Source organism: Spermophilus citellus (genome assembly GCF_964194105.1).
Source record: "Spermophilus citellus genome assembly, chromosome: 2".
Classification (NCBI taxonomy): domain Eukaryota; kingdom Metazoa; phylum Chordata; class Mammalia; order Rodentia; family Sciuridae; genus Spermophilus; species Spermophilus citellus.
Window position 1 is genome coordinate 56712566 of NC_138183.1, and position 22165 is coordinate 56734730.

Below are 22165 nucleotides of genomic sequence, written 5' to 3' on the forward strand. Positions count from 1 at the left end.
TTTTCCAGGGCACATGACACATTTACCAGAACAGAACATACTGTAGGACATAAAACAAGTCTTAGTAAGTTTAAAAGGATTCAAGTCATACAAAATGTGTTCTCGGACCATAGTGGAATCAAATTAGAAAGCAATAACAAATATTTCTGAAAGATCCCCAAGTGATTAGACATTAAATTATATTCTTCTTTAACACAGAGGTTAAAAAAGAAATCAAAGAAGAAATTAAGAAGGATTATCAGAATAAAAATGAAAACAACATATCAAAGTTTGTGGGATGCCATTAAGGCAATACTTAAGGGAAATTTTATAGCACTAAATGCTTTTATTAGAAAGAAATAACCTCACTTGCCCTTTAAGAAAAATGGAAATAAGGAAATTATAAAGATCAGAACGAAAATCAAATGAAATGGCAAACTGAAAAACAAGAGAGAAGGCAAATGAAATCAAAAGCTGACTCATTGAGAATTTATATATATATATAATGTGTGTGTGTGTGTGTGTGTGTGTGTGTGTGTGTGTGTGTGTGAATCTCCAGACTGAGTTGGACAAAGAAAGACATGGATTACTAACAATCTGCATTATTGTAGATTGTATAGTTTAAAGTTTGGACAGTAAGGGGATATCATAAATAGCATAACACAAGTAAATTCAACAACCTAAATGAAATGAATAAGTTCTTTGAAAACACAAACAATAGAAGCTCAAAAATAAATAAATAAATAACTTTAAAAAGTCGTATAACTAAAAAATCTGGATTTGTAGTTTAAAACTTTCTCACAAAGAAAACTCCAGTCTCAGGTAGCTTCACTACAGAATTCTACAAATATTTAAGGAAGAAATATTACCAGTTCTACAAAACACTCATTCAGATGATTGAAAGGAAGGACTACTTTCCACATTATGTGCCAATATTACTCTAAAACTAAACTATACAAAGATATTAGCAGAAAAGAAAACTTTAGTTCCTCATGAATATTGATGGAAAAAAAATTGTAAACAAAACTTGACCATTTCAAACAAAGCAAGATATACAAACGGATAATACATCTTGACCAAGTTATTGTTAAGAGAATGAAAGGACAAGTCACAGATTGGGAGAGAAAGTTTACTATGCATACATTTGATAAAGGAATGGTATCTAGACTATATTTTTTAAAACCTTGAAAATCAAAATGGTATTTTTTAAATGGGGAGAAGATTTTAACCGTTATTTCATACACACACACAAAGATATATGGATCACAAATAAAAACACAAAAATATGTAAAAATCATTGGTCATTAGGAAAATATAAATTTAGCCTACAATGAGATAGTACTATATATATACCTAATAGATGGCTAAAATGAAAAAGATGTAGTATTCCAGCTGTTGGTTGGGGTGTGGAGAAACTGGAACCATTGTGCACTGCTGGTGGAATGATAAAATGGCACAACCACTTTGAAAAATGATTTGGTGGTTTCTTAAAGAGTTAAACATATACCTGCCATATGATCTAGCCATTGCATCTCTTAACTAAGAGAAAAGAAAGCCTAATTTCTATTTAAAGACTTAACACATGATCCAGGCATTGTAGTACATATATAATTCCAGAGATTCAGGAGGCTGAGGCAGGAAGATCACAAGTTTGAGGCCAGTCTCAGAAACTTAGTGAGAACTTGCTTCAAAATAAAAAGTTTTAAAAGGTGGGAAGGGAGTTGCGGATACAGCTCAGTGGTAATCCCCACCAGGTTAATACCCAGTACAAAAAAAAAAAAGTACGTGTGAACGTTCATAGTAGTTTAATTTGTAATAGGCAAAACTATAAACAACCCCAAAGTCCATTTATGGATAAATAAGTAACCTATGGAATGTGTGTACAGTGGAATAAAACAAATGAGTTATTGACACAATGTGGATGATACTCAGAGTAATTATGCTGAGTGAAAGAAACCTGACCAAAAAAGAGCACAAAGTACACATTTATATAGTACTTTATAGAAAATTCTGGAAAGTGTAAGCTAAGTAATAGTGGCAGAAAATAAATCAGATGTTAGGTGGGAAGGTCATGAGGAAACCTTTGAGAGTGGTGGATATATTCACTATCTTGGTCACAATAATAGTGTCATAGATATAAATATATACTCTTATATATGTCAAATTCTACCAAGTCATACATTTTAAATGTATAGTTTGTTATTTGTCAAATCTACTTCAACAAAAATTGTTTAAAGAAAAAAGAAACAATTTCTCTAACATGTTAGAAAATCTTCAGCAGATATGCATGATATGATATGCATGAAGATGTCTTTATTTCAGGGTCATAAATATTTGGAGCAAAATTATATGATTAAAATGTCCAATGATAAAAAAAACCTAATAGAATTTTATATTGCCTCATTAAATTGATAGTTCTTTCACATAGTGTTAATTTAAAATAGAATGTAAAATAATATATGCACCTTTTTAATAGCTTCATGGTAATAGGCAAACTGATGGGAGAAAAACATGAGGTGGGGTCATATCTCAATTCTATGTTTGCTAGCCATGAATCCTAAATTTCCCAAACTTAGGATTTTCACAAATAAAATGAAGATATCAATAATTTCCTGGAAGAACTGTGAAAATTAAATGTGAAAACTATAAAGAATATGACTTGGACATAGTAAGCCCTCAATCTAAGATAAAAATTAAAAGCTTCACTCTATGGTGTGTGTGTGTGTGTGTGTGTGTGTGTGTGTGTGTGTGTATGTGTGTGTGATAAAAAGCCAGCCTCTGCTTGGAAGAACAATAACTTCCAACAGGACCTGTTTTCATCAGTGATTTCCCATCAATTTTTTCCCCAGAAAGGAGGAGCTGTGAGTGGGAGGATTGGGGTTCCAAGGTTCTTTATTCCCAGTGAGAACTTTCCCACATGTTAGGACATTTGTGCTAAACATGGAGATATTTTTATTTTTGAAGATATCAAGATGAATGAGGGAGCCCCCGCCCCCTGCTTTTATGAAAAACAAAAAAAAGTCTATATTTGTTGCATATAACATGTTTGAAATATGTACATATTGTTTAATGGTTCGGTTGAACTAATTAGCATATGTATTACCTCCTATACTTATTTTTTTGTGGTGAGAGTACCTAAAATCTATCAGCAATTTTCAAGAATACAACACACTGTTATTAACTACAATCACGGTTTAGTTTTGTGGATCTGACTAACTTATTCCCCCTCTCTGAGACTTTGTTCCCTTTAACCAGCATATCTCCAATCCTCACCCCAGCCCCTGGTTAACCACTGTTCTACTTTCTGTTTCTATGAGCTCAACTTCTATAGATTGTGCAGATCACATGGTATTTGTTTTACTGTGCCTGGCTTATGACTGTGGGAGCCCTTTTAAAACCCCAGTATTCCTTTCTTTCAGAAAAAAACCATCACACACAACTCTCATTCTAAAAAGACAAATTCTCAGGAATAATTTTTCACTTCATAAAGGATTATTTGCTTTGCTAATGGACTGGACTTGGGTAATAGCTATTTTCTAAATATGACTCTTCCTAGAGTCACATTTTTGAAGTTTCCTTTTGCATTCAGCATTTAAGGACACATTTTTTTTTTTTTTTTGCATATACAAAAGAGGATTGTGTTTACAAATCATGCTCCAAATCAACACTTGAAGATCTAAATGGTGCTAAGTGGAGAGAAAAGTGGTTCTTTCTATGTGGGAGTCAAGAAGGATTCAAGAAAGAAGCTAATTAACAGACAGGACCAGCAGAGACTGGCTCCCAGTAAATTGATTCCTTGCCTACAGCTCTCCTACCTGGCAGAATCACTGAGGTCATTTGGGAGATTAGACACAAGTAAAGGCTTCTTAGAGTTTCATATTTGAACCAAATTGGAGTTTTTTGCAAATATGACTAAGTCCTGCTCAGCTTTATGGCAAACCTGGGCCCAACATCAGGTACACAGCAGAAGGCAAACCCTGGCTGGAAAATCTGCTTTGCTTTTGCATTTTATTGTCACGATTTTTCACAGTTTGTCTCGTGCCACCTTGTTACTTAATTCCTGCACCTCCGAGGGAAAATGTGTAATATTTTAATATTTATGTTACAGATACTTAAGATTATGTTTCTACATAGGTGGTGCCAAGATAGTCAAGCCAACTTTTATTTATAGAGGGTAGAAAATATAAATCTGTCTAAAATCTTTCATGAAATGAGGTTTTAATATTTCCAAAGAGTTGATTTTGGTGCCTACTCTTGGGGAGCCTTAGAGAAGGGTTGTCAATACAAAGGCGTCATTGTTTTAGGTTTCCTATCCATGACTTGCTCCCCCCACTCAACTTCCCTCTCTTGGCAACTTCTCTTTGCATTCTGTCCTACATTTGGCCCTGAGTCAGTTGAAAGCTTTGCAAGTTGATTTTCCATTCCCATCTGAATTTCAGCTTAGCTGTGGAACTGTTTTCCATGTGTTTTTAATCATTTGTCCATGTGTTACGAGCTTATAGGGACAATATGGTTCCCCCAAGCTGCCTGCATTGTATCAGCAGAAACTGGCAAGGTGGCCAGGAGGGGAACAGTTTTCAGACAGATGCCCCTACACTCATTTCTGTTGGTGACATACCACCTCCATCTTCCAGCTGGAGTGCGACCATTTACAAGCTTCCTGAAGTTACCTAACAGACATAGCAGCCCTTGGCATGAGTTACCTTGTTCAGGAGTGTCATTGTCCTTCAGGAGAGACTTGCCTGGGAACTGTGGCGATGTGACAAAGTCCAAAAGACCTACTCTCAGACTGTGGCCAGGCTGGGAAATAAAGAATGGTTTATTCTGAGCCTTTCCTGATTCAGTGCAAATTTGATTTAAAAATAAGAGTCTAAACACAGAGATTGAAGGATAAGTTCTCTAGGACAAAGAGATACCTCTTAGAAAGTCAAAGCACAACAAGGACCTGGGTCAGAAGTTTCCATCCACATTTGTATTAGATTCGTTATGTTAAAACAAACATTCACTAACCTCCTAACTATAAAGCGAGGGGCCAGGGACAGGAAAGAAACAGAAAAATGAATTAAACCAAATCCCTGTGCCCAGAGTTGCTAACCACACAGTCTCCAAGGAACACAGTCCCTGCCTTTGGAGAGTTGTCACTCCCTGCTTAAGAAGACACACATGTACCCAAATTAAGCCAAACCCAAGGAATCACTAAGTGGCTGAATAAAGAAAGAACCCAGCTTTCAGAGTCCAAAAATTAAAAAAAAAAATCCCAGCATTATGGGCACAATGGCTTCCTTATAAATCCTCAACTACTTGGGAGCTGACTGGATGGCAGGTCTGCTCTCGTTGTAGCCTAAAACTTTGGGATTCTCATAGCTTTTTGCCCACTCTGACTTCCCTGTCTTTCTCCATTCTGTTTAGGACCCAATTCATGAGAAATTAATTAAATGTTGTAGAGAGTTTAAGTAGCTACAGGAAGGCAGGGGTGATCCTGGGAAGCAAGTTTTAAAGGCATGCTGGAGCAAAGGCCAGACTTGAGTGGTCTGGTGTGAGGGGATTTGAGACAGTGGAGCCAGTTGGACACAGATGTCACATGATGACACTGAAGTGCAGAACCTGAAAACTTTTATGGAATCAAAAGAGATGTTTTTAAAGAATCTGAAACAATCAATTATTGTATAAATGCTAGTGGGAGGCAGCCAGGAGAGGGAAGGAGTTTGACTTGGGAAAGACTCGCCAACAAAGCAGGCTGGAAGGGATGTGATTTGGAGAGTAGAGGGGAAAGGAGAGGTGAGCTGGTATGTTTTGATGGCTTATATGTTTCTCTGCAGAAGAAAGAGTGAGGTCATTTACTAAAAATGACAGTAGGTAGAGTAGTCAACAGGTTGAGATAATTAGGGAAGACTTTAAGTAACCTATATAGAAAATGAAGAGAGCTGGCTAGAGTATAGTAAGGTAGAGATCACTGGGCAGAGTGGAGATTTCATTTGAGACTGAAGACATTTATATAGAATCAATTTTCACTGTTTTGTCACTGTCTCTGGCCCCAGGTGTATGTCCAGGGAATGTTCACTGCTGGAAGTCTCTGGGGTTGGAATTATATTGGATGGGTCCAAGACAACGAGTGAAGTCAAGGAAAGTGAAACTATTACAGAGGTTTGAAGTGATGGACCATGAAATCCAAGCTGGATGGGGAAGGAAATGAAGAGCAGAGGCCTTACAGATATCCATTGATTGATTAACTCATCCATTCAGTATTAAGCCAATAATTTTGAGCATTTACTATGTGAAAGGAACTGTTCTACACCCTAAGAGCGTGACTAAGAAAGAGTCACTTGATATTGTGATACTTTCATAGAAGTTAAACTCTAGTGGAGACAGATGTTAAACAAATGTCAACACCAAAAAAAATTATTTAATTACAATTGTGGGAGTACTATGATGGGGATAAAGCAGAAAACAGATGCTGAAGGAGCAACTGAGAGAACTGAGATGACAGGATTGGTTGTGAGACAGTGTGATCTAAGGACACCGTTCAGAGGGGCAGCAGTTCTTCACAATAACAAGGGTCAGAATGTCATGAGGTGAGGAGGCCACCTGGAGAAGGGGGTCATTGAATCTCAGCCAGGGAACTGAAAGGCACATCCATGTTATATTGACAGTGTACTCTCAATATAAAATTATCAGACTCATCCCTGTGGACACTGAGAGATTCTAGGAGTTGGGGTGAAAAGAAGGTAACAAGCTAGATGAGGAAGACAAGGAAAGCAGTATTGTCCCTGGCGATGTTTAGATGCATAAAGTTAGTGCCTGAGAGCATATAGTTTACAAGGTATAAAACAGATCCAGAAATCAGACTTAGTTTTTCCTGGCTTTACGTCCAAAGTTACTTCCATTTACATTACTCAGTTCTGAAAGCAGCTTTCAGCAAAATGAAAAACAAGGCAAAATTTAAGATGAAGAAGAAGGAGGATAACAGAGGCTTAGTCTTAGTGAAGCATCCTGGACTGGATGTAAGCAGAGTTGTGTACTGTGGGGGATGAATGGGCTGTTGGGAAGGTGGGACACATGGTAAAGGCCATCTTGCCTTGGCCCACCTCTCAGATTTGTGGGAATTCTTTTTGTACTTTCAGTAAGCTGCTGATTAGACACATTATTGTCTGTAACTTGTGTAAAATGATAGATACATCCTCTGTTGCAAACAAAACAAAACAAAACAAAACAAAAAACCCAGATGCTTCTCAGTGGTATTGGATTGCTCTGAACAGAGGGAACGAGATCATTGAAACTACAAACAGATTGTATTTAGTGATTTAGTTCCTAAAAGTGGAAGTGGGAAATGGGTGTGGTAGCACTTGCCTATAATATCAGCAACTTGGGAGGCTGAGGCAGGAGGATTGCAAGTTCAATGCCAGTCTTGGCAACTTAGTGAGACCCTCAGCAACTTGGTGAGACTCTGTCTCAAAATAAAAATTAAAAAGGACTAGGGATGTAGCTCAGTGGTAAATCATCTCTGGGTCCATTCCCCTGTAACTGCTCCCCGCCCAAAGAAAAAACAGTGAAAATGAGGAATTTTTGTAGGCTGTTAAACTATTTAATATTTGACCTTTTCGATCAATTACACATTTTGGTCTCTTTGGGTGACAGTTGAAAAGATTGATTGAAAAATCAGTGACAAGGGCTGGGGTTACAGCTCAGTGGTAGAAACTTGCCTCGCACATGTAAGACACTGGGTTCCATTCTTAGCACCACATTAAAAAAACTAATAATAAATAAATGAAGTAAAGAAAATATTGTGTCTATCTTTAAACAAATTTTAAAAAAAGAAGAAAAAAGAAAAGAAAAATCGACGACAAGTGTTGCTTCCATAGTAGGGATGGGTAGCTTATGCAGTCAAGTAGGGTAGGATGTCAGAAGATCCATCTTTCATGTGCATTTTTGTATTATTTGAATCTTGCTACAATATGAATTTATTATTTACTCAGAAACAAACAAAAATTTCCAGATGTGGTAGATCAGACCTGTAATCCCAGTGACTTGGGAAACTGAGGCAAGAACATCACAAATTTGGGACCAGCCTAAGCAACTTAGCAAGACCCTATCTCAAAATTAAAAGTGAAAGAAAGGACTGGGAATGCAGATCAGTAGTGAAGCACTCCTGGGTTCAATGCCCAGCACCCATCCCCCAAAATAAAAGAAATGTATTGCACCAGGTTTATGTGCTCCCTCATGCTCAAAAAGCATTTACTCAATAAAATTAACACAAGACTGTCCTGTTGATTGTGTCTTTGGCATTTGGATCTACTTGAAAATTTCTGATAAGTACAGAAATGGTTTTCCTTGATAAGTACAGAAATGGTTTTCCTTGTATAAAATTTCCTTGTATTACTTACTTTGAACTAGATTTTTACTATAGATTGCAAATCCAAGAGACCTGGACAAGGACACCCTCATCATTTATCCCCAGGACCTCGCACAGTGCTGGCACTCATATATAGACTATATGAATAAATGAATGAATGAGTCTTGCATATGGAAAATACTGGAGAATGAGGCTCTTCCATTGTGTCCTTTCCATAGGAAAGACAGGGGGAGGGAGCAGGAAGAGTTCTACATTTTAAATAAATCACTAAACTAAATTGCTGACAAAAATCATTTAAGGGGAAATAACTCACTTTACCTCTTTCTTTGTGGTTTGGAAAACAAGGAGAAAAGGTTTCTCCAGCTGGGCACATGCCTGTATTCCCAGGTACTTGGGAGGCTGAGGCAGGAGGATCAAAATTTCTAGGTCAGCCTGGGCAACTCGGTGAGACCCTGTCTGAAAATAAAAATTACAAAAGGCTGGGGGTGTAGCTCAGTGATAGAGTTCCCCCAGGTCCAATCTCCAGTGTCCCCTCCCTGCAAAAAAATGCTCCTTTTAAGTTTTTAAAAATAATCTAAACTCTCATAATACCTTTGTTGTTCTACATTTTGAAAAGAAGAGTAGTTATGAGGAAATGGTATGCATCCCAAATATTTCTCCCACAATTCCATCAACCTGAATTTCCTTCTCCTAGGCTTTGTGCCCATCCTCTGCCTCAATACTATCTCCCATCTTGTTGATTTGAGATTGGGGTTTTCAGGGAAAAGCCCTGCTGTTTCCCTTCAGAAAGCACTAAACATTTCCAGTTTCCTTCTGAGATTCTGTAAAGACAGAAAATATAGCTGTTATTGTCCTCTCAAAGGCTTCTCTGAAAAGGCACCAAGACGCCCATCTTCAACACCTTGGGTTTCACAGCCCTGTCTCTCTGTTTTCTAAGTGTCACTAGCATACAGAAACATTTTATTTAGGCACCTTCTCATGAAGCCCTGTAGGAATTCTGAAGACATTTGAGAGCCTCTGAAAACCAGGCCAAGTTGAAAACAGAAAGTCATATTTACAAGTTGAGCATACTTGTAAATTGGAGTGAATGAATGCTGAGTCTGGCCCCCTACTCTCAAGCATGCCTGAAGTTGGCCCAGGAAGCAGATTTTGCCTTTTGGTTGGACTCATACTTGCAAGCTCAGGCCTGTGTTTCATTGTGGCATTTGGTACACAGTACACCAACAATTTGTGATGCTCTCTTCACGACAGCTTCCTGCTGTGTGTGGAGGCCTCCTCCAGACCTATCTCCATTTGGTTAACCCAAACTCAGAGGTAACTATATGCCAGTACCAACTGAAGACTGGCAGAAAGCACATAGTTTTGCTAAAAGCTACAAAATATTTATTTATGTTCTTAAGAGTAGACTGTAACTATCACATATGTACCTTTAGAAATTGGTAAGAGCATGTGGTGGTGAAAAAAGTCATCTACCCTTAGCTGCAAAAGAGAGGGACCAGAATCAGGCTTGTTTCATTGTCCTCCTCACGGAAGGCTTTTCTTTTCTAGATTTACCCTTGAGGATATTTGCACATTTTCTCAGTAAGGAATGACAGAACAGCAAAAGGAAATTCTCTATGAGTGATTTTTATTTTTAATTTTTATTTTCATTACCAGGGATTTAACCCAGGGCCACTTAACCACTGAGCTACAACACCAATCCTTTTTATTTATTTATTTATTTTTATTTTGAGACAGGCTCTTGCCAAGTCCTTAGGGCCTAGCTATGTTGCTGAGGCTGGCCTTGAACTTGCAAGGCCTCCTGATTTGTTGGGATTACAGTTGTGCATTACTGCCCAGCTCCAGGAGTAATTTTTAAATAACATTTATCAGCATCAAAATTCAGATTCAGGCCATGCGCCAAGACACATGCCTGTAATTCCAGTGGCTTGGGAGGCTGAGGCAGGAGGATGGCAAGTTCAAAGCCAGCCTCAGCAAAAAGCGAGGCAGTATGCAACTCAGTGAAACCCTGTCTCTAAATAAAATACAAAATAGGGCTGAGGATGTGGCTAAGTGGTCGAGTGCCCCTGAGTTCAAGCCCCTGTACGCACTGCCCACCCCCCTCCCCAAAAAATTCAGATTCAGAGGAAGAAGAACTTAGGACTAAAAAAATAATGAAAAGTGGTTGACATCCCTACAGATAACAATAAAAGTAGCGAGTGTAAAACATCACTAGACTGTCTAACCTACATTAGAGCAGGGACTAAATTTCAAATAGCAGGCAATTTTTGAAAAATGAAAGTGTTTTCAAAGAAATAGCAAATATTAAGATTTATTCATTATAGTTCAGTGGCACCTTAAATGTATGCTAGCACAAGTTCCACAGGTATTTGGAGCTAGTAAAATGTATCTTTTCTCATATAATTCTGAACTATTAAAAATAGTTCATTATTCTAAGTAAAGGGACTTAGCTGAGGCTTTACCTCATAGAAATCAGGCATGAGTATCAAGATAGAACACGAAAGCCTAGAAGAAATATTCCAATGGGCCACTCTTTGGAAAGAAAGCTTAATTGTTACTTTAAAAAAGGGAAACATATTCCAGGATTATTTGTGTTTGTGAAGAAGGGAATGTGATGATTGAATCAAAAGGGGAAGGAATATAAGCAAGCACTTCGTTGATTCCCAGAGGGAATGCTGTTGGAATGGTGTGGTGAGTTGATTGGATTCAATTCTGGGGTTTCAAGTTTGCAGCTGTTTCTCTTCCCTTGGCTGATTTTAGATAGTGATTTAACAAGTTTTCTTTTTATCCCTGAAAACTCATGTCTGTCTCAATCTTATTTAACCTGATCATCAATTACTGTAGAATAAAGGAGGAAGATGTGGATTCAGTAAGGTAAGGAACTGAGCAGCCAGCCTCACACCCCAAGCCATCAAACCTGGTTCTTAGAATCCACCTTCCTAAGTCTAGCTCTTTGTTTAAAGAAAGAAAAACAAGTTGATAATGGGGGTTGGGGAACATTTCTCCATTCTCATTGAAGACTGATGAGCAGTCAGCTGATATACCTTAGGATTCTTGCTGAGAAATTTAAGGACAATTGTAAAGTTTACTGAGGACTGGCCAGTTGTGAAATTTAGCACCCAGTATTTGATACTTAACGTGAGAGTATTAACTTGTGAATTATGAGTTTCCATGTATGGAAAGGGAGAATGTATTTATTCCCTTTACTCTGTTACTACACAACAGCCAACAACCTTAATCCACATAGAAGTAAAAGGTGATAAATCTCTTTCTCGACAAAGTTAACATCCCTCTTTCTTTCCTTTCCATACCATTTTGATATACTTCTTTAGTAGTGTGTGTGTGTGTGTGTGTGTGTGTGTGTGTGTGTGTGTAAATAGTTTTCCTAAAGGCCTGGTCTTTTGTTAAATGTGTGCCCTTGATTTTTATCTGATAACACTTCTCTCAAAAACATGTCATGCCTATTCTATCCCAACACAGTAAAGAAATACACCAAATGTTAACTGACTGTCTTCCTTCTTCTAATAACAGTGATGGGAAATCCAGCAAAGAATGAACTGTTTTTGCTAATACAGCTCTTTAAGTCTCAGACAGAAAGCTAAACTGTCAGTTAATTACCCCCTGGGTCTCAGGCTTTCACTGGGGCCTTCTAAAATACACAAAACCAAAGTGAAGGCAGGACACCATTAGCACCACATAATTCAAGCAAACAATCAATGTGTTTACTCTGCCTGGCTACTGACCACCTGCCTTCCATCCCACCAGGCAGGTCTCTCTATATAGGCTGTCCTGTTCACAGTCCTGTAGAGTGAGCCTTTTTTGGGCTTCACCATCTGTGAACCGAAAGGAATCTTGGGCTCTGATAGCATGCATCTGCTTTTACTTCAATTGCTTGTGCTCCTGCCTCTGGGGAAGGCTGGCTGGCGCCTGGATGACCGTGGAAGTCACAGTTCTCTTTCCCTCCTGCTCCTAGAAAGGAGCCGCCGAGAACTCTCCACCAGCAACCAAGAGGAAGCTGAGGACAAGCCCGATCTGTTTGTTGCAGTGCCACACCTGATAGGCACCAGCCTGGCAGTGGAAGACCAGAGGCAGAAAGAGAAGATGCTGTCCATGTTTGGCAGGATCTGGAAGAAGCCTGAGAGAGAACTGTACCCTCTTGGGGACTTAGAAAGTGAGTACTCCCCACCTGGGACCCAGGCCCTCCCTCAGCCAATGGAAAGGAAGAAAATAGAGAAGTCTCCTCTTCGAGAAGAAGCCAAGAAATTCTGGCACCACTTCATGTTCAGAAAAGGTCCAGCCTCTCAAGGGGTCATCTTGCCCATCAAAAGCCATGAAGTACATTGGGAGACCTGTAGGACAGTGCCTTTCAGCCAGGTATGTGTCCTGGGGGTAGAGTAGATTGGGGTTTGCAAGATGGGAAACAGCTGAGACAGGGAGAGAGGAGGGGAAGCAGCTGTGGGGAATCAGTCTTGCTTAACTTCAAACTTGGTCCTAGATAGTCACCACAAGATTTGGCAAAGTATGATCCTATTCCCTACATCTCCTTCTCATCTCTCTGTTATTTCTTGGCATGCCAGAAATGCTACAAGAATGGTATAATGGTACTGTCAATATGATAATCAAAGGACACAGAGCTCTGTTTTATTTACTTATTTTTAGACTGGGGGTGTCCTATCCAGAGAAGTAAGTCTGCCCTCAGTTAGGAAACTGGGAATATAGAGCAATCACAGGACTTATTTGTAGCTACATCTCTGCACCTCTGGGATGTGGGTGAACAGGTCAACTCCTTCTGTAGATAAGGTGGGACGTGGGACGTACTGAATTCTTCCCCAAACAAATTTCACATTCATTGTGACAGTCTTAATCTATTTCACACCTAACCATAGGTTTATGAAAGTTTCTTTAATAGTTGTCAAAGCTATCCAACTTTTAAAAAGCTATCCACAACCTCAAACTATATTGAGATTCTTGGGACAAATATTTGCTGTGTTATTTCTAGTATTGTGATAGAAAATGATTTAGTTTAACTTATTTTTACATAAGCTCTCAAAAAATAATCTAGATGTGATATGACACCCCCTACCCCACCCTATCTCCAGATTTATGTTGTATTGGCTGACATATACTTACCATGATCAATTCCAATTCTATTAAGACAAAATGCATCAGATACGTAAACATGAAGATGTTGAACCAAAAGCAATGCAGGGAAGAGTAAAATTTCACAGTCCAGTAACTCTACCCAATTAAGCAGGCAGTGTTATAAGACAATTGACTGTGTGAGGCAGTTAAGTATTCTGCCTGCAAAGGCAAGGATATGCAGCACTGACAAGTCAATTATCAAATAATAATGACTGCTTTGTGGCCCATGTGCAATTAGAAAATTACTTCTAAGAATTGAGCCATCAAATTTCCTTTGAAATTCTTATTTTGAATTATATTGCTAATTAAATTATAATTAAGATGTTTGATTCTTGTATATTTTGGAAGGCACATAAAACTAGGTGTATGAGGTTACGAGAGAGGCAAAGATGATGTAACAGGTGCATACATTGCAACTTTGCCATGCAACTTTGTAGATTTGAATGCACCACAGTTCCTGCAAAATAGGACAGAATTAAACTTGTGATGTTCTGGTCTATTTTATTGTCAATTGAACAAAATATGTATAGACAGCCTACTATGGGAAATGTACTGTGAGGAATAAAATGGTAACACAGAGTACTTAAAAAAGAAGTTTGTCATTAGAATTTTTCCAATTGGTCACATTCAACTAGACAAAATGTCTTAGTCTGACATTTATAATACCAACTATTTTCATATTAAGTTGAGGATACCAAAAGGCTAATAATTTACTCAATACATTTAGTTAAGTTGGCTTTATGCCCTAATAGATACCCTCACTTGGACATTACAAAATGTATCCAAAATGGAAAAGCTATGGAAATTTTAGTCTGTTATCCTGATTTACACTCTCTAGCTTCTTTGCATCATGTACAATAGGGAAATGACTCAAGATAACATAATGGAAATGTGTTTGTCTTTTAGACCATCACCCATGAAGACTGTGAAAAAGTCGTTGTTCAGAACAACCTTTGCTTTGGGAAGTGCGGGTCTGTTCATTTTCCTGGAGTGACGCCGCACCCCCATACCTTCTGCTCCCACTGCTCACCTGCTAAGTTCACCACAGTGCACTTGCAGCTGAACTGCACTGGCCTTGCTCCCGTGATCAAGGTAGTGATGCAGGTGGAGGAGTGCCAGTGTGCGGTGACGACAGAGCATGGAGACGGACACCCCCTTCAGGCTGGCTCCCAGGATTCATTTATCCCAGAGGTTTCAACTTAAAAACTTCTCCCACTATTACCTTTGAAAAGCAAAACCACCACAACAAGGCAATGGTTATTCAGTCTGGAAATGATAAGTGGGTACATAATGCTTAAAGGGAAAGGTGGTTTTAAAAGTAGTTACAAGATGGCAATATTTAGAAGAAATAGTATTTTTCTAGTTTTTGATAGATGTTTGGAATCTAGTGATGGCTCTACCACTAACTGGTTGTAGAATGTTAAGGAGCTGTAAAAATTTGCATCATCTTAAGCTTTTCATCTACAAATGAGAGACTATCCCAGTTGATTGCCAAAGTACTTTCCACTACTGGTACATGATTGATTTTCTCCAAAATTTTAAAAGCCTTCTATCTAAGGAAAAGAAATAAACTACATCATAAAAATGGGCTTCTTCAATAGCTTGTCAAATCACCAGCAGGAAACAAACAAACAAACAAACAAAAAAGTTGGAATATTTTTAGAAGGGATTTCTCATGCTTGTAGCTGCATTTGTGATTCAGGGAATGTTTTGCCTTCTTCTATCAGATGATTCTTTTCATAGATGTTTGAAGTAACTTGTTTGGTTTCTCCTCCCCTCCTATCTTCCTCCTCCTTTTTAAAATTTTTTTTTGGGGGGGTGGTACTGGGGATTGAACCCAGGTGTGCTCTACCACTGAGCTACAAACCCAGCCTTTTATTTTTTATTTTTTTATTTTAATACAGGGTCTTGCTAAGTTACTGAGGGCCTCAAACTTGTGATCTTCCTGCCTCAGACTCCCACGTAGCTGGGATCACAGGCATGCACTTGGCCTCCTTGTATAAAGTTCTTAATGTCTGGTGTCTGTCTTTGAAGAAGTAACATTGATGCTACTTTTAGCAGTTTACATAGGGAAGAGGAACAATCTTTGGTAGGCAAATAGCTACCTATATTATGAGAAAGAAAAACTATATGATGAGAACCATGATTAAAGCTCACTCCAAAAACACTAATGAAAGTAAACAAGAAATTCAGCAGAGGTCAAATTAAATAAATTGTAAATAAATAATTTAAAATTGAAATAATTTATGGTGAAATATCCACATGGCTTTTGGGTTAGGTAATAACCAAAATATAATAATAATAACAGTGAGTTTGGATCACTGTTTTTGAGTATTGTATAAAACTTTGTATGATAAATTCTACTCAGCAAAGGCCACAATGAAAAGGTCTGACAATATTCTGAATGTTTTGATGTATTGAATTTTAGTGTATGAAGCATTCTGGGAAATGTTGTGGCATGTAAATATCTTATGTTTGGCCCTTATTTGTTTTGCCTGTCTCATCATTTAAAGGTACCACTGGGACATGACCCAGCTAGAAGTGTTTCTGAATGTCTTTGTGGGGTTATGACACTGACCCATGGGTTTCTTCTGACTTTGTAAGCAGCCTGTGGTTTAAGCCTTTGAACCACTGTCATTTAGCAATTGTCTTTCCTACCTGTATTTATTTGTATACATACATTGTGTCGAATTGACTTTTCCCAACCAGATTATTTTTTTATAATTATTCAAAAATTCATTTTAAAAAATTGCTTGATTTGGATTCCTTTACTTCAGTACATACACATGCGAGCTCGTGCCTACACACACACACACACACACACACACACACACACATGAACACACACATACAAACAAATGTTTCATGGAATAATAACTAATTTTTTGAAAAGAAATCAATTTAAATTTTAATTCTATTCCTCTTTAATCACACTATCTAACATGGTGTTTCAAAGAAGCAAATGCATTTATATTTAGTGTGTATTATGAAACACATCAATGTAATAGAATATGAGCTACATAGATACACATGTGACATTTACAACAGAATATATTATACCCTTTGGTGGTCAAAAACAATCTAATTGGCCAATATGTGGTCATAAGGATAAAATTGTTCAGCATTAGTGATATCCCAGCTGGTCAATATATTTTGATGCCAAAAGCTATTGAGCAGCTGTCTAGTTTGCAACTGCCTTACTCTGATTATGTAAACCTATCTCCTCCAATTGGAATCTCCTTTTCCTCACATCTTTGCATATATCCCTTTTATCAGTACTTGCAAATAGACTCTAAAGCCCAGGCTCCAAACAGCTCTCTCTTTCATTCAAACTCTGTTCTGCCCTTTGCTCACATGTAAATTCCAGATGGGAAAGCTGATAGCTCCATTGGAGCTAACATTAATGGAGTGATAGCATGAACCTCATGAAATGGCCTATTTACAACCAGTTTAATATGTAAAAAGGGCAGTTTTTAATGTTTCATCATAATATGTGGGAGTGTAAGAAACTGGGAGGAAATACACAAATATCAGACATCTATTAATGTCCAGATAATGTGTGATGGCTTTTAAAGAAAGTACAAAATCTAACCCTTGCAAAAACCATGTGATGTAGGTAATCACCCCATTTTATAAGGGAGAAAAAGAAGCCTTTAAAAAGTTTGAAAACTTGCCTAAAATCACTTAGAATATGCTTTCTTTGTATTAAAATATTTGCTCGTTGGTCCTCCGTCAATTTAGATTGAGGTCTCCTATCCAGAGGCCTCAGAATTTCTTACCTTTTACCTACCTCTCACATCTGAAGCATATTGGTGTCATCTCTTAAATAGAAATTATCCCTAGATTTTCAGCTAAACATTGCCCTGGCTTGCTTGGTCCCCAAGGCAAGCCCCTTCATAAATCCTGGCCTCATTTTCCTCTCATAAAAAAAAGGTTGATAATAATTACCTCAATATTATTATGATGATCAACTGTAGGTAACAGCACTTCAGAGAAACTTTAGATCCTATAAAACCACAAGGTATTAATTCACTTTTCTCCTTTCAGACTTTCCTCTTTTTGTTATTTTTTAAAAAATTTGTTTTGAGAAATTTTAGACATAAAAGCATGGAAAAGGATCTATAACAAATACAAAATTCTCATGGCCAGAATAGATGATTATCATTTTGCCATCTTCTGCATTTAGTCATTTAAAAAAAAAGAATTAAACCATTTGGGATATAAAGAAATTTTCCCTCCGAGGGATGCTGAGTCCCATCCCTCAAACTCCCACCCACCCTACATTCCACCCCCTGAAGATTTTTGTTTACACTTCCAATTCCTAGTTATATTTTTTGCATTTCTATTCACATCCATAATCAGTACACGGTATTACTTTTATATGTGTGAGGATGTATTTGTTAGTGTGCAACATACAACTCTGGGGGGCTGCGAATACAACAAAGGTACTGGTCAGATAGGATCCCTGCTACTATGGAGCCTCCATCCCAGCAAGGTGAGACATAGTTCAAAAATTAATCAATTTATCCATCGAGCAACTGAAAAGGAAAAATATTAGATGGCTATAAGTGGTATGCAAAGGAGTAAAACAGGAAAATATGCTAGAGATTGATAATTTTAGATTGAGTGGTGACATTAAAGCTGTGCAATTTTAATTATCTGCATGAATATTCTGCAGAAGGGTTTTTAGGTTTTTTTCCTCCAGACATGATGTTGACTTGTTCTTACAACAGTTTTTTAGAGGTTTTTTCCCTATACATTTTATTTGTATTCTAGAAACTTGGAATTAAGTATTCCCTTCAGTGAAGATTGAACCTAGCTTTGATAAAATTATTTTCTCAGCATATGTATTTTGGGGGGCGTGTAAAGATACAGGTTTGTTTCTTGCACACAGGATGTATTCATCACAGGTTGGCTCTATCTTGGCACTATATTACTCCAGGACCCATACTCTGGAATGGAGCACAATGGAGCACAATATCTTGGCACTATATTACTCCATTCCACACTCTGGAATAATAATGGTCTTCTTGTCTGAAACAAAGAGAGTGAGAACATGGTGAATGGTTTATTAAAGATTTTCTGAAATACACCACAAAGGACTTTCATCGTATTTAATTGTCCAAAACAAATCATATGGCAAGCCTGATTTCAATGGGACTTGGAATTATAATCCTCTACCAAGGTAGGCTACATAATTTCCTTAACCTGTCAACTGAATTTCTAATTCAGATATCAATTATTCTCTGATTTGTTTTTTTACAGAGAATTTATTCTATGTAAGACATTGTGCTAAGAACCTTAGGATATTCAAAGATAAATAAGATGTCACCCCAAGGCTGATAATGTAGTAGCAGAGATAATATATGCAAATTATAAGGCAAAAATAACAGTAGCAATAATAAGAGCTACCAATTATTGAGGCCTTACTGTGTGTTTGTATGCTTCTGATCCCTTATCTCCAAGGAGGGGACATTTTAACTCTCTTTCTCCAAGGACATCGAAATTTAGAGGAGTTCATTCATTCAGTACAAAATATTTATGCCTGTCTATGATAAGCCAGCCACTGTGCAAGGTGCAGAGAATATAAATGGTTACAAGATGATCTGACCTTAGAAGCCTACCATACAGGAACAAGTAACTGCATGTTTTTGCTTTCCATTTGTTTTTCTGTTTAGCTTAGAATGATGACCTCACCAGCACATCCCTGTTCTCAAACTCAAACTCTACTTTCCCAATAAAATCTTTCTTAATCCCAGACAAAGTCAGGTGCATCTCTTACACGATTTCATGGCACTATTTACCTTTACTTCATATCTCTCATCTCAATTCAGAATTATACCTTTATTTGCATCATTATTAATCAAACTATAAGCTTCCTGAGAACAGGATTCATATTGGGATTTTTGATCATTGTAATCAATGCCTAGGAAAAGTACTCAATATTTTTTCGTTTGTATGTAAGAAACAAAATCAATAGATATAATATACTTAACATATATCATGTGTCTATAAGACAACTGTGCCAAGATTATATTATTTAATTATTTATATTATTTAATTTAATCCTCATGTAATGTATGAAGTAGGGAGTATGGAACATTTTATTGCTGATGATGCTAACTAAGGTTCAGACAAATAAACTTTCCAAATTATCACTTCTAGGGAGTGGCAGAAGCTGAATGACTCCTAAGCTCAATTTCTTTCCTACTATGTCATACTGATTCAAGATAGAAAAAGATGTATATTTACATATGTACATAAGTGGATATATAGACTTTTATACATATTCATATACATTCTATGCATATATATATATATATATATATATATATATATATGAATGTACATATATAGAGTATGGCAACCAAGGTTAAACACCTCACTCATCTAGTCATCTATCCTAAAACCCATTATCCATGCCTGTTTTCAGGTAACATTGAGGAAGCTTTCAGCTCAAGTGCCAGAAAACATAATGCAGAGTGCATTAAATTATAAAGGGATTTATTATTTCACTAGAAGTCTGAAGGGCAGCTAATTCTTCAACTGGTCAAGTGCAGCTCTACCATTTCATTAGGACTATTGGTTCCTTCTTCTTTCATCTCTATCAGTTTGAGGATATTCTGAAAGCTAAAACTCTGCTCAGTCACATTGTGCTGTTGCAGCTCCCGACATTATGGGTTTCACTCTTCACATAATACTGTTCATAGTAGAGAAAAGGGATTCTCCATTGGGTGCAGTTCCACATGCCTATAATCCCTGCTACTCGGGAGGCTTTGGCAGGAGGACCACAAGTTCAAGTTCAGCCTTAGCAACCTAGCAAGATTGCTTCAAAATAAAATAAAAAAGACTGGAGATGTAACTTGGTGGTAGAGTTCCCCTGGGTCCAATCCCCAGTACTCCCACCCCACATACACACACAAAAGGATTCTCTTCCACTCATTTCCCTTTTAAAGAGCTGAATAAAATCAGTTATGCCCAGGATAACTAAATAATGGAACAAAATCTTTGTTCTTATAGCAAGAAATAAGGAGAAGATATCTATTGGGTAGTCAAGCAACATCACGCCACAGCTGTTTCTACTTTTAACGTTGTTACCATGATTTATTTCCTTATCTTTCTCTCTAGATTGTAAGCTACTTAACAGCAAGTCCTGCATGTTATGCATCTTTGATACCTTTCTGCTTGTATTGTTTTCTGTTTTATATTTACATATATACACAAACATATATAAATACACATAAAATCTATAATTTTAATGCTTTATAGGGAGTAAATATTCAATTCATGTAAGTTAAATGAATGAATTTTAGGAATTGCTTTTGGAAGGATAGGCAGCATACGTATGGGGAGTTTTGAATAGCAGCCATCGGGTTTTAAAAATGTATGTGGTAGGCAATGTGGAGTTTTAAGCAGATTAGGATGGTATGGGTTTACAGGAGTAGTTTCAGAGGAGTGCGTGAACCCCCTGAAATGTGTGCAAATATTGTGGGTGTTCAGAAGGTCCTGAATTTTCATGAGCTTCTTAAAGGTTTCCATGAGCCAAAAATTTTAGCAGTGGGTATAATAAATTGGAATGGAAAGAAAGCATAGAGGCCAGAAGAGCTGGAAGAAATCTTGGAAATCATGTGCACAAAACTCTTCCAATTGGAACTCAGGAAAGTCAGGTTTCCATGTTGGGAACATAGGAAAAATTTTGAAGACATGTCCGTGGGTGCTCTTCACCTGGTTTAATCTCAGGTTCATATCCAGGAGCTTGCAGTGATGAAAGGAGTGAGCAATAATATCCCAACCAAAGGATGGACTTTCCTGTAATACTAGTTTTCTACAGCCCAGCCTCATTTCCCCACCCACATTTCCTGAAGTGGCTTAGATTTTCATTCATTGCTTTCCTTCCTTGAATTGTTTTGTTCTTCTTCTTTCCTCTAAAAGAAACTCTCACCAGTGGCCCTCCTGTTGATGAGGTCTTAGGTTAATGTTTTCCAAGGAAATTGTCACCACCTCCTCTTGTCAACTTACTAAGCCAAACACACCTCCTTCATGTCCCAAAACCAAAGAACAGGAATTTCTGGTATGTGTGCTTTGTAGCTTGCAAGCACATCACTGAAAGGAAACCTGAGTCCTGCTCAAACTTCAGGCAAGAAGTAGGTGAAAATGTGATGGATAGACATATCCTACATCATACTAGACCCTGAAAGGATGCCCTCTTCAAAAGACCTGGGGACTGTAGGGCTTAATAGTATCTTTGGACATCTTCAAAAGACCTGGGGACTGTAGGGCTTAATAGTATCTTTGGACATCTTCAAAAGACCTGGGGACTGTAGGGCTTAATAGTATCTTTGGACACGAAGAAATGATGCCTTAGAGAGCTCAGGACCATGAAAATAGTGTAAGCCTATAATTGAAGGGGCTTCCAGATATTCAGATAATAGCAGGAAGAGAGACACTATGCCCCATTTTCCTGCTTGTTCTTCAAAGTGATTATATGCTCTGGCGTAGGTCTATGGAAAATTGCAAGGCAGGTAAAAAATTTTTTTGGCATCTACTTTTCCTGCTTTCTGCTTCTGAACTCAGTCTTAGGCTCCCTTATCCTTGTTCACCTCATTTCTGAATTTTCAAATTATCTATAATTCCCTAGAGCTTCTAACTAAAGTCTATTACTCCACTGATTGATTAGTTCAATTAATATTTATT

The 22165-nt window shown here is 37.6% G+C and overlaps 1 protein-coding gene across 1 annotated transcript; it reads left to right on the plus strand.

Annotated features, from left to right (window-relative positions):
• Positions 1-12045: 12045 nt before the first annotated feature.
• Positions 12046-14674, plus strand: CER1 (cerberus 1, DAN family BMP antagonist; the record flags this gene model as incomplete). Its single annotated transcript, XM_081280202.1, has 2 exons — positions 12046-12703; positions 14378-14674. Exons 1-2 carry the CDS (start codon positions 12197-12199, stop codon positions 14672-14674), a joined length of 804 nt encoding a protein of 267 aa, XP_081136328.1. The 5' UTR covers positions 12046-12196.
• Between the last annotated feature and the right edge of the window lie 7491 nt (positions 14675-22165).